Source organism: Branchiostoma belcheri, unplaced genomic scaffold (assembly GCF_001625305.1).
Source record: "Branchiostoma belcheri isolate BF01 breed outbred unplaced genomic scaffold, Haploidv18h27 scaffold83, whole genome shotgun sequence".
Classification (NCBI taxonomy): Eukaryota; Metazoa; Chordata; class Leptocardii; order Amphioxiformes; family Branchiostomatidae; genus Branchiostoma; species Branchiostoma belcheri.
This window is the reverse complement of record NW_017804498.1, coordinates 269,219-282,735: the sequence shown is the minus strand read 5'-3', so window position 1 is coordinate 282,735 and position 13,517 is coordinate 269,219. Positions and strand designations below refer to the sequence as shown.

Genomic DNA, 13,517 nt, shown 5'->3' with positions numbered 1-13,517 from the left:
GGGAGCGAGCGGGGAGCCATGACTAAAACCACCGCGGAGTTACTCGAAGCGTACGACGACAAGGTGACAAAACTGGCGTGTGGGCCTGTCATGAGGTTGGAGCGGGGAATTCGAAGTTGTGAAATTTCGGATGAATTCAGCGAAACCCCAGTTGACTTCGGTGAGATAATGTTCTGAATAGTATTCGTGAAAACCGGTGTTAAAGCGTCATAAAAGATACACACGCTTACAAATTTTGTGAGAGTATCCAGAACCAAACAAAGTGAACAGCTACTACATGTAGTATATCGATAAATGATGGATATCAAGTCTATAATAAACACCCCATGTCCATCTCTGTAACTGTTACAGATTCAGTAATACAAGACTTCAAAGACCGTTTGGTAAGTGCCGGAGTTAACAATGGTCATCCCACATTCTTTGGGTTTATCAATGCCGGCGCTAGTACATACCCGTCAGCCTGTGGCACCTTCGTTCCTGCAATCTTAGCGACATACTCAGGTATGTATGGAGTTCTATACACGTGGAAATGTGTACAGAACTCATATAATTTCACTCTCCAATATGAATTCACTTTCCAATATGTACTTTCTCTGTATTAGTCAAACGTTCCTTACTTCACAACTCAGTCTCTATCATACTAGATGTATATATATCGAGAAGAAGCCGAACCTGTGTATTAGGTAGTTTTAACGCATGTTTTAGATACACGTCCTGCCAATGTACGTATGTTACTACTTCTTTTGTACCTCCGATAGGCCACAGGGCGTATGAATTAATGCACAACAAATGCTATCTATCAATATACTTATTAAAACTGTTGTTTACTGTTGAAGTTAATAGACCTTCTTGATAGACAGTAGTGACTGACCCAATGAGGCTTGTCACCCTTCAAAGAAGCCACGTGACAAGCCTCACTGGGTCAGTCTACTGAGGAAGAACAGAGTGATTGGTCGCAAGCTGTATATAAAGGAGAGGGAACTTTTTGTGTTGGATCTAAAGTTTTAACTACCAACACACCCACAGGGGCTCATTTGGGGAACGCATCAGCTGTCCAGATGGAAAACAGGCTGATCCAATGGGTGGCAGACCTGTTCGACTACCCCGCAGGGCATGCTGGGAACATTTCATCGGGAGGTTCTCTCGCCACTCTCACGGCGTTAGCCGTCGCACGGGACAGCAGGCGACTCAAAGCCGCAGATTTTCACAGGTAAATATGTGGTTTCGCTCAAATTGCATGAGCTCAAGATATTGCTTCCTATCACTTGATAGGACTTAAGTGACCAACAATAACCCAGCCGAATGAGAAACTTCCATGTCCTCTCTCCACAGATGTGTGATCTATTGTAGCGAGTTTACCCATTATGCTGTGCAGAAGGGACTTGGAGCTGTTGGAANCAGATTATACAGATGCGTCGTCACCCGTGTTAGACCCCCCCCCTACGTTATTTGAGTTTGGACTGTTACTGGAAAAAAACGTTCAAGAAATTCTTACTGTGTTGAAAGTGTCACGACAGCGCCGCAAAATATAATAAGAGAAGATGTTATAAAGGAAAGAATCAGAACAGGGTGACTACTGCTGTTTTGTTAATTTGTCTTTATGACAAATAGAAGACTTGTTTCTTGTGTTCTTTGTGTCCTAACATTTGTACTTCTACAGTTAGTATATTCCAAATCTAGGCATCTCGTTTTTCGGCCATTCGTGTTTTTATTGCGCGCTTGCCTTAAATGTAAGGTAATTAGATTTAAGGTCTCCAGTGGACGTCATCCATAGCAATTACTTGGTGTGGCCGTAGAAAATAATCTGACATATGTCCAACCTATCCTCCCCCTGCTGAAGTTATAGTACAATCCCTCAATGTAACGTCATTTGATCCCATCCCATTATGGGGTTCCCAGGCGGTAACGGCTATATCCAGCTGTCGGCTGTCTCCAAGCAGATGTAGGTGGGGGATTTCTAAACACAAAAGGTCCTATTACGGGGACATAACGATCTCCACGACTCTCATCTTTGAACTCAATCTTGGAGATCACCACAGTAACATGCCTATCAAATTTCATTAACTTCCATCCACACATACAAAAGTTATCCTGCTCACAAGAAAAATTAACAAAATGCCCCCTGTAGTCACAACGAAACCCCCACGAAGCTCAGTAACGAACTTAACCTTGGTCCCGACAATAGTTAGCACCACACCAAGAATTATAATCAACATTTTACAAATACTTGAGTTATTTTGCTAACAAGCCACAAACACAAAAGGTGCACTAACGTGACGCACGGACCCCCCACGAAGCCGAAACTTGTACTTGAATTTGGCCTCAACAATGGTAATCTGCCTGCCAAAAATCATGGACGTCGAATCATGCCTTCCAGAGTTATATTGCAAAATCCGCAGTTCCCCACACTCCGGCGAGACAATTTCATAGTCCTTCTGACGAAGACAATTATTAAAACTGTTACTGTTGAAGTTAATAGACCTTCTTGATAGACAGTAGTGACTGACCCAGTGAGGCTTGTCACACTTGGCAAGAAGCCACGTGACAAGCCTCACTGGGTCAGTCTACTGAGGAAGACCAGAGTGATTGGTCGAAAGCTGTACTAAGGAGAGGGAACTTTTTGTGTTGGATCTAAAGTTTTAACTACCAACACACCCACAGGGGCTCATTTGGGGAACGCATCAGCTGTCCAAATGGAAAACAGGCTGATCCAATGGGTGGCAGACCTGTTCGGCTACCCCGCAGGGCATGCTGGGAACATTTCATCGGGAGGTTCTCTCGCCACTCTCACGGCGTTAGCCGTCGCACGGGACAGCAGGCGTCTCAAAGCCGCGGACTTTCACAGGTAAATACTAGTATGTGGTTTCGATCAAATTGTATGAGCTCAAGATATTGCTTCCTATCATTTCATAGTACTTAGGTGACCAAGACTAACCCAGCCGAACGAGATCAAAATGTCCATGTCCTCTCTCCACAGATGTGTGATCTATTGTAGCGAGTTTACCCATTATGCTGTGCAGAAGGGACTTGGAGCTGTTGGAATGCGGGAGGCCGTTCTGAGGAAAACTCCAGTGGACAAGTCGTTCAAGATGACAGCAGCGACTCTTGAGAAGCAGATCAAGGAAGACAAGGAAGTAAGGGAATTCCGTCAAGACTTTCTTCTATTCATTCAAGATCTCTGTAATATCCATAGTTTTACTGGTGTGTTATTGGAGTTATAATCTATAAATGTTGACTGAAGTCATCACACGGTTGTAAAGGTTTGCTGACTTTTAACTCATTTGTAACTTACTTCCACAAATCACCAACCAACCAGGCCGGTTTGTTGCCGTTTCTGGTCGTGGCCACTGTGGGCACCACGCTGACCGGAAGTGTGGATCCTGTGGACGACATCGCTGACGTGTGTGAACGTCACCAGCTCTGGCTGCACGTGGACGCCGCGTACGGAGGGTTCTTCGCTCTGTGTGACGACATGAAACCGCTGTTTGTTGGCGTGGAGCGGAGCGATTCAATTGTGGTGAATCCACACAAAGGTGACGTACAAAAGAATCAATGTTTTAAATGTGAGCTGAGTGAGGCGTAGGTTGAAAAATTGATATCTACGAGGTAGTTTTATGTGTGTAACATTTAGTTTAAATGTACATACCGTCTTGTATTGAAGTAAAAGCCTCTACGTTCGTTCCGCCTATCTCTAAACTATAACATTAATTCCCCCCTTATTTTCAGGGCTATTTACATCAAATGGTGTAGGAGTTCTTGTGGTGAAAGATGGAGAGAAGCTCCGACAGAGCTGCTCTTTGGAACAAACACCCCAGTACTTCACGGGATCTCCGGTATATTCTAATGAGCATGTGTCTCCATCCGAACTTTCCTTTGAACTGACCAGGCCATTCAGGTAAAACTTGTTCCGGACTCTCACAAGAATACGTAGAACTTTATTGACACAACAAAAGTACACTGGCGACTTTCGTAAGGTCTAAAACTACATGTAGACATACAGACAAATGCTAGTACATGGGTACAACGAAATTAACATACGAAAACACTCTGTGCATACCTGCACATCTAAGCTAAATGTAGAACCCATGTAACCATTGACACAGCCATTAGATACGAAAATGACTTATAGATCTAGGTACATGGACAGACAGAATTCGTATGTAAATTCTAATGGTTCGGTCTTTCTTCAAAATTGCGGATGCATGTTTGCATGCCGTTCACCATTTCACCTGTTCTCCACAGAGGTGCTCAGATGTGGCTTCCACTGAAAGTGTTTGGTGTTGGGGTTTTCCGTGCGGCCCTGGAGGAGAAACTCCTTCTGGCACGTTACTTCTACAGGAAGCTGAAAGGTACAAAACCGTTTTCCCTCAATTCGTGGGATGAGTGTCATAGATATTGTGTCCATTTTTTTGGTTTACTTATTCCAGACACTTTCTGGGAATTTACATTCACTCGTTTGGAATTCATTCGTCTTTCACTGAGTTTATTCAGAGGTAAATAAACACAATGAATCTGTCTTTCTCGATGGACAGAAACTGGTGAATTCGAGCTACCATGGGAGCCGGAGCTGTCCGTGGTGCTGTTTCGTGCTACAGCGCCACCTGGCGTCGACATCAACAACTTCAACCAACAGCTCCTGAACGACCTGAATTCTGATGGGAAAGTCTTCATGACTCCTGCCGTACTCGGCGATCAGTACTACCTGCGTGTCTGTGTCCTGTGTTTCAGGACCCACGTGGAGCATATGGATCTATGCTTCTCATTGATCAGAGAAAAACGTGGTCACCTTTGGAAGTAATTTCGTTTGAACGCCCAAAATAGTACTGCATAGGCTTGAGGTGTTGTTTTAGACGAGACATGGATGCTTATGTTGTTTGACCTTTGATTATATTCTGACATTGTGTCTGGCAGTAGATAACCTACATTTACTAGTATATACTAATCGTACTAAACCACTGGCGCCATGGCTAGTATACATATTCCTATGTGATGATAGTTAATCGCGATGAGCTGACAGATATCACACCAGATGGCTGAAGAATCAATGGTACGTTTTGTACATAATTTTGACCTTGATTAAGACTTTGCGATGTTTTTACATAACAGAAAACAATCATGCATGTGTATGCACCAGAAAATGATGGTGGATAAGACTGTCAGACATTGTTTTATCCACACTTTCTCATTACTTGTGTGTGTGCTACTAATAAGTAAATCTGTATCACAAGTAAATCTGTTAGTAAATCTAACTAAAAGTATTAAAATAGACAATATATTTAAGAGACATTGCTATCATTTGCACAGAGGCATTGCAAGATGGTGGTGGGGATTTTTTTGTAACCACAGATTAACCTTAAGGTTGTGAGGCTGTTATGTTTGGTTGTGCCAACAATAAATTCACACACAAAAAATCAAAATGCTTCCCGGAGGTTTGAAATTTTCAATTTCTTGTTGTAATTTGTATAAACGATACATGTATATTATATTTGCAATTTCTATGACAATACTCGACAGTAAATATGGCAATATTGGAGTTTGATTTGAAGACTGACATCGACAGAAGGCAGAGAACATAGGACGAGAAGCCAGTCACGCTTTTGTGCACTTTTCGCTATCGTCGCTAGATGGCCTCATTGCTCTGCATGTCTTTCAACCTGGGCTAATCAGCTAGTAAACCTGGCACTTGTTGCTTAGGTTTCAAGAAAACCACTGAGAAGATTCTGTCCTTAACAAGGACCGCCATGCGCCAGCGGTCGTGAAAACCCAACAGATTTCAAGGAGTGAAGAATTATTTGGGTTTCATACGTCACAGGGTCCGTTGCTTAGCAACCGCACAGGTCGGTGTAAATGCGCAGTTGAGCTGCGCAGTAAACGCCTGTTAGGGTTTGCAGAGACGGCAAAGATTACTTCTCATAATTCACAGGTTTTTCGAGGAACAGCGAGGACATAGTAAGTACTTTCAGCCAAAGCACCTGTCATGTTTTTAAGCTGAAAGATGCCTCGAAGATGCACGCGCCTTGAGGAAAACAGAAAATTTGTTGGGACTTTGAGGTGGGAGGGGGGCAACTATGTGTAAGGTGAAAGTAAACTGTCAACCGATAGAGATAAAACCCAGTGTCATCACATTTGGATGAAGTGATCGGATATATATTGGATAAACGTGTTGCTCATCTCTTAGTTTGATGTAAACTTTTATACCCTGGACGGCTGAATGATCATTCGCCTGACTTGGGCTGGCTTTTTAATGGCCTTATGTCACGCACTGTTAATGCGATCATACGGGCAGAAACAAACTGTAAAACAGGTTGACTACATGGCCAAGTGACTATTTCATTTCTCTAGGGAATGCTCGTGAACATGATGAAACAAACGATTGCTTGCCAAGCCATTTCTTTGAAAAAGGTTTTTTTTTTTAAACATAGCTCATGAATGCTGTTAAGGTTGTTGCTGTTAAGTTTAGCCGTGGACGACTCTGGTAATCCTTTTTGCATGATAATGTCTGTATCCGGCATTATCATGCAAGAAGGATTACCAGAGTCGATGGCTACTGTTAAGTTTAGCGTCTATTTTTCTGCTAGACGTGGTTACTTAAGATGATATTTGTAAAGTTTCATTTTGTTTGCTGTGTACGTTGCCATTAAGATGCCATTAAGCCATTAAGATGTCTTGTATTGTATACACTGCTGTGTTGAATGATTGTCCTCCCTCCCCAGTTCAGCACGAAGCAGAGTGTGGTAACTACAGGTGTGCAGCATGGAGAAACAGATCCCAGGTGAGCCCCTCCCCTCCAGGGAACCCACCATCAGGAGCAGTTTCGGAGGGGAGCAGTCCGCTGATGGGAAGAACCTGGTGGAACAGGTGGAGGCCATCTTACAGGAGAGGATCCGCAACGGAGACCAACATGCCAGGTTCACGCTGGGGCAGTTCTACTTTGAAGAGGTAGGGGGAGCAGATGTTCAATATTGGCATACAAGCAGTCGCTGTTTTTGTTTACATCATATACATACAAGTTATTTGGGGACATATGCAAATTATTGGGAGGTAAGTCAGCCAACCGTAGCCCGATTTTGGCTGTGATGTCAAGGCTCATATGGTCACATTTGTTGTAGGTCATTGCACAATTTTGATACCATAGAATTTTCAAGCAGGCTCCTACAGAAACAACCACCGACAAGGGTCTAAGACAGCCTTTTTTTAAGAAGATATCTGCAGGGCACATGCACCACTACCGCCACATGCCCTCAGAGTTTTGATCGTATGACGATCGCACAACGTATGTGACCAGGCCAAGACAATTAAAATTCTCATTGTTCCCACAAAAGCAAAATATGATACAGCTTAGGTTAATGGATTGATCTCTTTCATGAATAACAGATCTGTATCTGTATTGTTGGTACAACCGCACCTCAGCACAACACAACAGCTTTGCAGGTGCATGGCCATATATATGGCATGGGAGTAGCTGCTTATATTACACCGAATGACCTGTGACACACCTAACCTTTGCACATCCAACTGCAATCAGTAGATTTAATATAGAATCAACATTTGAGGTATTCAAAGCCACACTAAAAAAGGTTATTTCTTTTCACAGGGCTTGTACAAGGAAGCCATTGTGCAGTTTGAGAGGCTGAAAGAGAAGGATTGGCAGGCCATGTACCAGCTGGGAGTCATGTACTATGATGGGCTGGGAACAAAGGAGAACCATGTAAGACTGGATATGCATCTTTGTCTGTACTATACAAAAATATGTATTTTTCTGCCCAATTGTTCAACTGATTTCAATACTTTAAATCTTTTAAATAAATTCAAATACATTTTGATTGAGAGGAGATAATTCATTATACAGTGTGCAACTTGGGGAAACATTAAAAAATGTTTAAAGATATTGCATTTTAGAGAATAGTTAAACCTTTGTTGCCACTGACATATATTCTGTACATGGTTTGCTGCCGACATATATTCTGTTAGTAGCATGACTTTATTCTTACATGCATTTAGTCAACTCAATAAAGAATCTATCCTTATCAGGCAACCACTAAAGAGCTCAGCCTTACAGTGGAATGTACCAGCTACACAGACATATTACTTATCTCTGCACATCCAAGCATTGTTTGAATTTCTACCCAAGAGATCCCTACACTTGTAATGGTCATACACTTGTAAAGTTACATTCTACAATATATATGATGTTTCTCATGTAGAACAAATTTAACACCTTTTAGATATTCATCTCTGCTAATTGTAACACAACAACTTCATCAAAATATGTCTTGTTTGTAGTTGACAAAGTATGTGGATTTTCCTTACAGAAACTTGCCTGTGAGTACATGAGGAAAGTTGCTACATCTGAGAGTCAACGTGCTAAACACCTTGTTAGAGCAGCCCAGTACAACTTGGGGAGGGCACATTTTCAGGTGTGTTCACAGTTATGTTTGTTCATGAAAACTCAAATCTGCTCACTTATCATGAGGGAGGAGGTAAGGGTCAGATGTTAGATAAAATATAACAGATATAGATTACACAATTGAAGCCCTAACAATGATGATTGAAAAACATTTAGCTATTGACATAAAATCTTAACTTCTTGGTTCAAGTCCCTAGCAGTCCCCAATGTTGTGTATGCCTTTGGGAAAAGCATGTTACACTTAGTTCCTGACTCGGCTTTGTAAACGTGAGAAACAGCTTCTTGGATAGGATGTTAAGGTAAGGGCCCCGTGTTTTCAAAGAGCCGCATCTCAAGCATGTTAAAGATCCCATCACAGCCTTACAGTCCAGTCTTATACACACAGCTTGTACCTACTGTATAGAGCTGGAGCATGAATGCACATAAAAACAGTATACCAGTTATGGGAAACAAAGAAACAAACAAGGAAGCTTGTCCCTGCAGGGTTACGGAGTGGCCCAGTCTGACGCGGAGGCGGAGAAGTGGTGGATTCTCTCCGCGGATGATGGGAACCCGGAGGGGAGTGTGCGGGCCATGACCATGCTGGGCATGTTCTACTCCAGAGAGGACACTAAAAACCTGAAGAAGGTGACACAGTGTGAAGTTGTAACTTATTATGGTACCATGCCCATATTAAAAGTAGCCAATGAAGTATATTTTAAAGTATTGTTTTGGGTGGCTTGCTGGTAAGTTTGTATGTTTTCTGTCTGAGTGGCAATGGTTGAATGAGGGTGGGAGGTGATTTTGACAGTTGCTGGGCAGGTCATGGTTGGAGGTAACCCAGCACTGGGTGGGAGGATGTAAGTGGGTATGTGCAAGAATCCAGAAAGTGGTGCCTTATTGAATTACATAATATATTATTTAATATACAATCCCCTCCACAGTTCCAATGGATTCACATAAACCTAATACACTTTATGAGGTATGTGAACATGAAGGTCACAAAAACCCAAAATATGTCTGAGAGGTCTGAAAGCTACTGTAACAGCTCCTCAAAAACATGTGCTGTTGGTAATGCACTTTGACACCATAGCATAATATTTGATATCATAATTATAATGATCAGTCAATAAACCCGCAGGATAACCTTTACACCAGGTCATAGCGTAACAGGGCCCAGACCACTCAGAATGTCATCTTGTGTTTTTACAGGCATTTTTCTGGCATTCAGAAGCTTGTGGAGCAGGCAGTTTGGAATCACAGGGTCAGTCTTTAAGGAAATTACTGCAGATTTTGTTTAAGATATGAAATTTACTGTACAGTAGATTATCTCTGTATTGGTACCCATTGGTAGTACTGTGCTTGTTTGATAGAAAACTGACATGTAATTGTTGAAAGTTTTCCATCACAATTCAAATCATGGTGTTTTGCTGGTCAGTTTTAGCCACATATATACACAAAGTTATTGCCAATAATATTGGCAGAGGCAAATTTGGAAAATTATGATTCTGCATGCACTATTTCATTAATGCTACCTGTCTAACCACAGATACCATATGGTGACAATGGATTGAAATTTGATGGGTATTGTTTTCAGGTGCCTTGGGTGTTATGTATGAACACGGCCAGGGGAAGAGAAGGGACCCTACCTCAGCCTTCGAGTGTCTGAAGGAGGCGTCAGAGCGGGGCAGTGTGTACGCCATGGGGAACCTGGTCGCACACTACTACAACAGGAAACTCTACACCAAGGCTGCAGACCTGGCAGCAAAGTCAGCACTTTGATTTTGATGCACACATTTTTTGTATAGAAATTAGAATGTTTTATCTAAGAAAATATCTATGTGATTGTAACTTTACTTTGTAACATATTTGTAAAAATATCTCACATTTCTGGCTCTTACGGTTGGCACTAAAACAGCCCACATGAGGCACCCTCAGGTGCCACCACAAACTACCAGATTGTAAACAAACATAGCTTGTATTGTGTCATATGTTGGCACCTACACTACCTGAATGGCACTTAATCAAAAAAGGAGGAATGATTTAACTTACTTTGACCAGAAAATTTTGTATCATCCTAATGCTACATGATGCAGCTTTGATTATAATTCGCGACTGTAAATCATGAGGGCTTCATGAGGGGAAAGGGGGCATTCACAGCATTTTCATTCCAAAATGTTAGGCACAACAGGACACTGACAAGAAGTTAGGTCAAAGGTCCCAGGAAAGGTTATTTCATTTCCTGTCTATGCACACCTGTTGCTCTATGGGAGCCAGTAAGTGGGGGAAAATGCACAGGCAAAATCAGGAAGAAATTCACAAAAATCAATAAAACAAAAAAAAATTCACAAAAAACTATATAAACTATACCATAGCTCACAGAGGTATGAGAGCTTCGATTTCTTGTTTTGAAAATAAATAAAAAGTAATACCCTTTTCTGTACCATCATAGAATACTGTAACTCACCTATCTTACCCCATCCAGGGTTTCTCAATACCAACCAGAAGATGTGCAGACGATAGCAACCCACACTGACTGTATCCCAGGGTTCATTGCAAAAGGCATCGCCATGGCGTGCTTCTTCTATGCCCGCTGTCTGCACATGGGTCACGGCGTCCGACAAAACAAGGACGAAGCCAAAACATACTACTCTAAGGTCAGAGAAACCGATTGTTAAGTAGGTCCTGTGTGGACATTGTTCAGTAATTCATGATTTGTGCATAACATCAATGCTCATAATTTCACCACATTTCACCATTTCACTTGTGAAGAAATGGTTAATATGATGAGATCAACTAATATGCAAATTTCTGAGGTTATAGATGCACACTTAAAATATCCAGAAGATACTCAGATGTCTTCATGATTAGGCCCCATAACACCTTCTTTTCAATGTGACAGTCTTAGGGTATCCGAATTGTAAGATTTGACATTATATAAGAAAAAGCAATATTATAGCATTTAAGACTGCAGGGGTATCAGGTAGCCACCAGACAATCAGGATGAATATTTCATGAAAGGTACAAGGTTCTTTCTGATACAAAGACACTGTAAACGGTACATGAATTCCAATACGTAAAATAATTTCATGTGTTATTTTATTGTCTTGGCACAAGTCTTTCTTTTATTCAAGAATATGAGGTTGAAGATTAAATGTTATGCTGTGACCTTCATTTATTTTTTAGCATAACAGGTGGGTGATAGTTGAAGGAACCAACATGATTAGACAGAATGATAGAAGGCAATGATTACTTGCCATGTATGTTCTAGTTATGGTTTGAAAAAAGGTTTAATTATTCATATTTTGTATCCATGTTTCAGGCCTTCACCTTTGACCCTGACATGACGGCCATGCTTCAGAACCAGATGACTCATGGGAGGATCTGATGCATTGTGGGATACTACAGCTGTGAAAGGGGATTTTTTAAAATGTATGCAAAATTCCTGATGTTTTTATGAAAAGGAAAAAAATGTCTGGCAATCCAAAAAATGCAATGTTGAGAAATAATCATTGTTATAGAGTTTGGAGACATTTTGCTACAAGTGACATTTTAGACCATGTAGTTATTCCATATGTTAATCTAATTATCATATGAAAAATTTGAAATGCTGTTGTCGTAATGCAGAAAGATTGGTTATTTTCTATTCATTGTGTCAACAGAGAGTGAACACATGCTGTTTTAGGTTCTTTAGGAAAGTAATCATTGCTGATGTACTGCTCATGTGGTTGGAGCAAACTGTATAGTCATGGATGAAAGGTTTCTTGCTTTCTTTTGAGGCCTGTAAATATAATGTAGCTTCTCTGATAATGCTGTACATTACAAAGATTGTGATACTTTACTACTATCGCTATGATGTATGTACATTTTGTTGCCTTCCTATGTATACATTGATACCGTTTTCACATATTTTTATAAAACAATTGATTCAAGCATACTTTTGTATTTGTAATGTATCTCCCTTGTATGAAAGTCATGAGCAATACAAAGATGTTTATTATTGTTGATAATGGAATCATGTACGATTGTTACTGTAAGTGTCAATATGCAGAAATGCAAATATTTGAAGGACATGCAGCCACACTGTCATTGGTCAACCCACAAATTACCATACTATCATTGGTTGAACTGCTAATTGTGATGGACAGTCAGGATGGGTCCTGTCACCATAATGATGCTATCCTATCATTACCCTGGCTCGTAAACGTCATGGCAGCATAACACTGTATCGCCCAGCACAAGCATGGAAGGAATGCATATTCTTGGCCCGTACATTTCCGTTTTTGAAGGAACCAAAGACAACAAACTTACTGAAGAGAGGCAGGCATTTTAAACTCGTGTGGATAACTTACCTTGATGTACATGTATTGTTGTAACCAAACGCTGACTTCAAACGTCTGGAAATGAAAATGGAAAGGAACTGGAGGAATAAGCAATTTGTTTTCAAAATATGCCATTCATTCAACATTTCCAAACAAGTGCTGTAGTCTAAGACACAAATTATCAGCCTACGCCATTGTGTAAATATTTCATCTCATTTGTTCAATAGGGAAAAGCGCAACAGCGCAGCTGTCATAGTGACTCTTTTGTTAGAGTACGTGCGTCAGAACAATTAATGACCCTGACGACTCCGTATTGTGAAAGACAGCTGAGGCATACTTTATTTATTGGTTACGGGGAAAGTAAAGCAAAGGGCTAATACAGGGGTTGTGTAGCATTGATATTTACATTATTACCATAAATATTTACCACTATTCGTCGTGCAAAGTGTTTATGATATATTCGAAAACAAAGTGCTTCGTCAAAAATAAAACTGTCAAACATAACCAAACTTGTGAGATGAAATGTTTACAATTGACGAGTGTCCGTTGTCACAAAACCCCCTTTGAAGCCACCGGTGTATGATGAAGCAATTTTGTCCTCATCGCTGGTTCTTTTGAAGATCTCAAAAAATACTGCCATAAGTACCCATCACCATATTGTGTTGTTCAGGTTAGGATTCTTAAACAAAACGCAGGAACTTATTGGATAGTGACCCGTCGATACAGGTCTGACATTGCTGTACTTCAGTGGGTACATTATATCGGCAAAGTTCAGGCAAACTGATGTGAAAGAGCCCCGGTTTGGAGCC

At 41.0% G+C, this 13,517-nt stretch overlaps 1 protein-coding gene and 1 pseudogene across 1 annotated transcript; both read left to right on the top strand.

Moving 5' to 3' along the window:
* Positions 1 to 5,382, top strand: part of LOC109486822 — a 16,159-nt pseudogene extending 10,777 nt beyond the window's left edge.
* A 516-nt stretch (positions 5,383 to 5,898) lies between these two features.
* LOC109486818 (LRP2-binding protein-like) lies at positions 5,899 to 12,319 on the top strand. The gene is made up of 9 exons (XM_019790720.1): positions 5,899 to 5,949; positions 6,714 to 6,939; positions 7,595 to 7,708; positions 8,313 to 8,417; positions 8,891 to 9,034; positions 9,599 to 9,650; positions 9,984 to 10,155; positions 10,872 to 11,043; positions 11,709 to 12,319. Exons 2-9 carry the CDS (start codon positions 6,754 to 6,756, stop codon positions 11,772 to 11,774), a joined length of 1,011 nt encoding a protein of 336 aa, XP_019646279.1. The 5' UTR covers positions 5,899 to 5,949; positions 6,714 to 6,753; the 3' UTR covers positions 11,775 to 12,319.
* Positions 12,320 to 13,517: the final 1,198 nt, after the last annotated feature.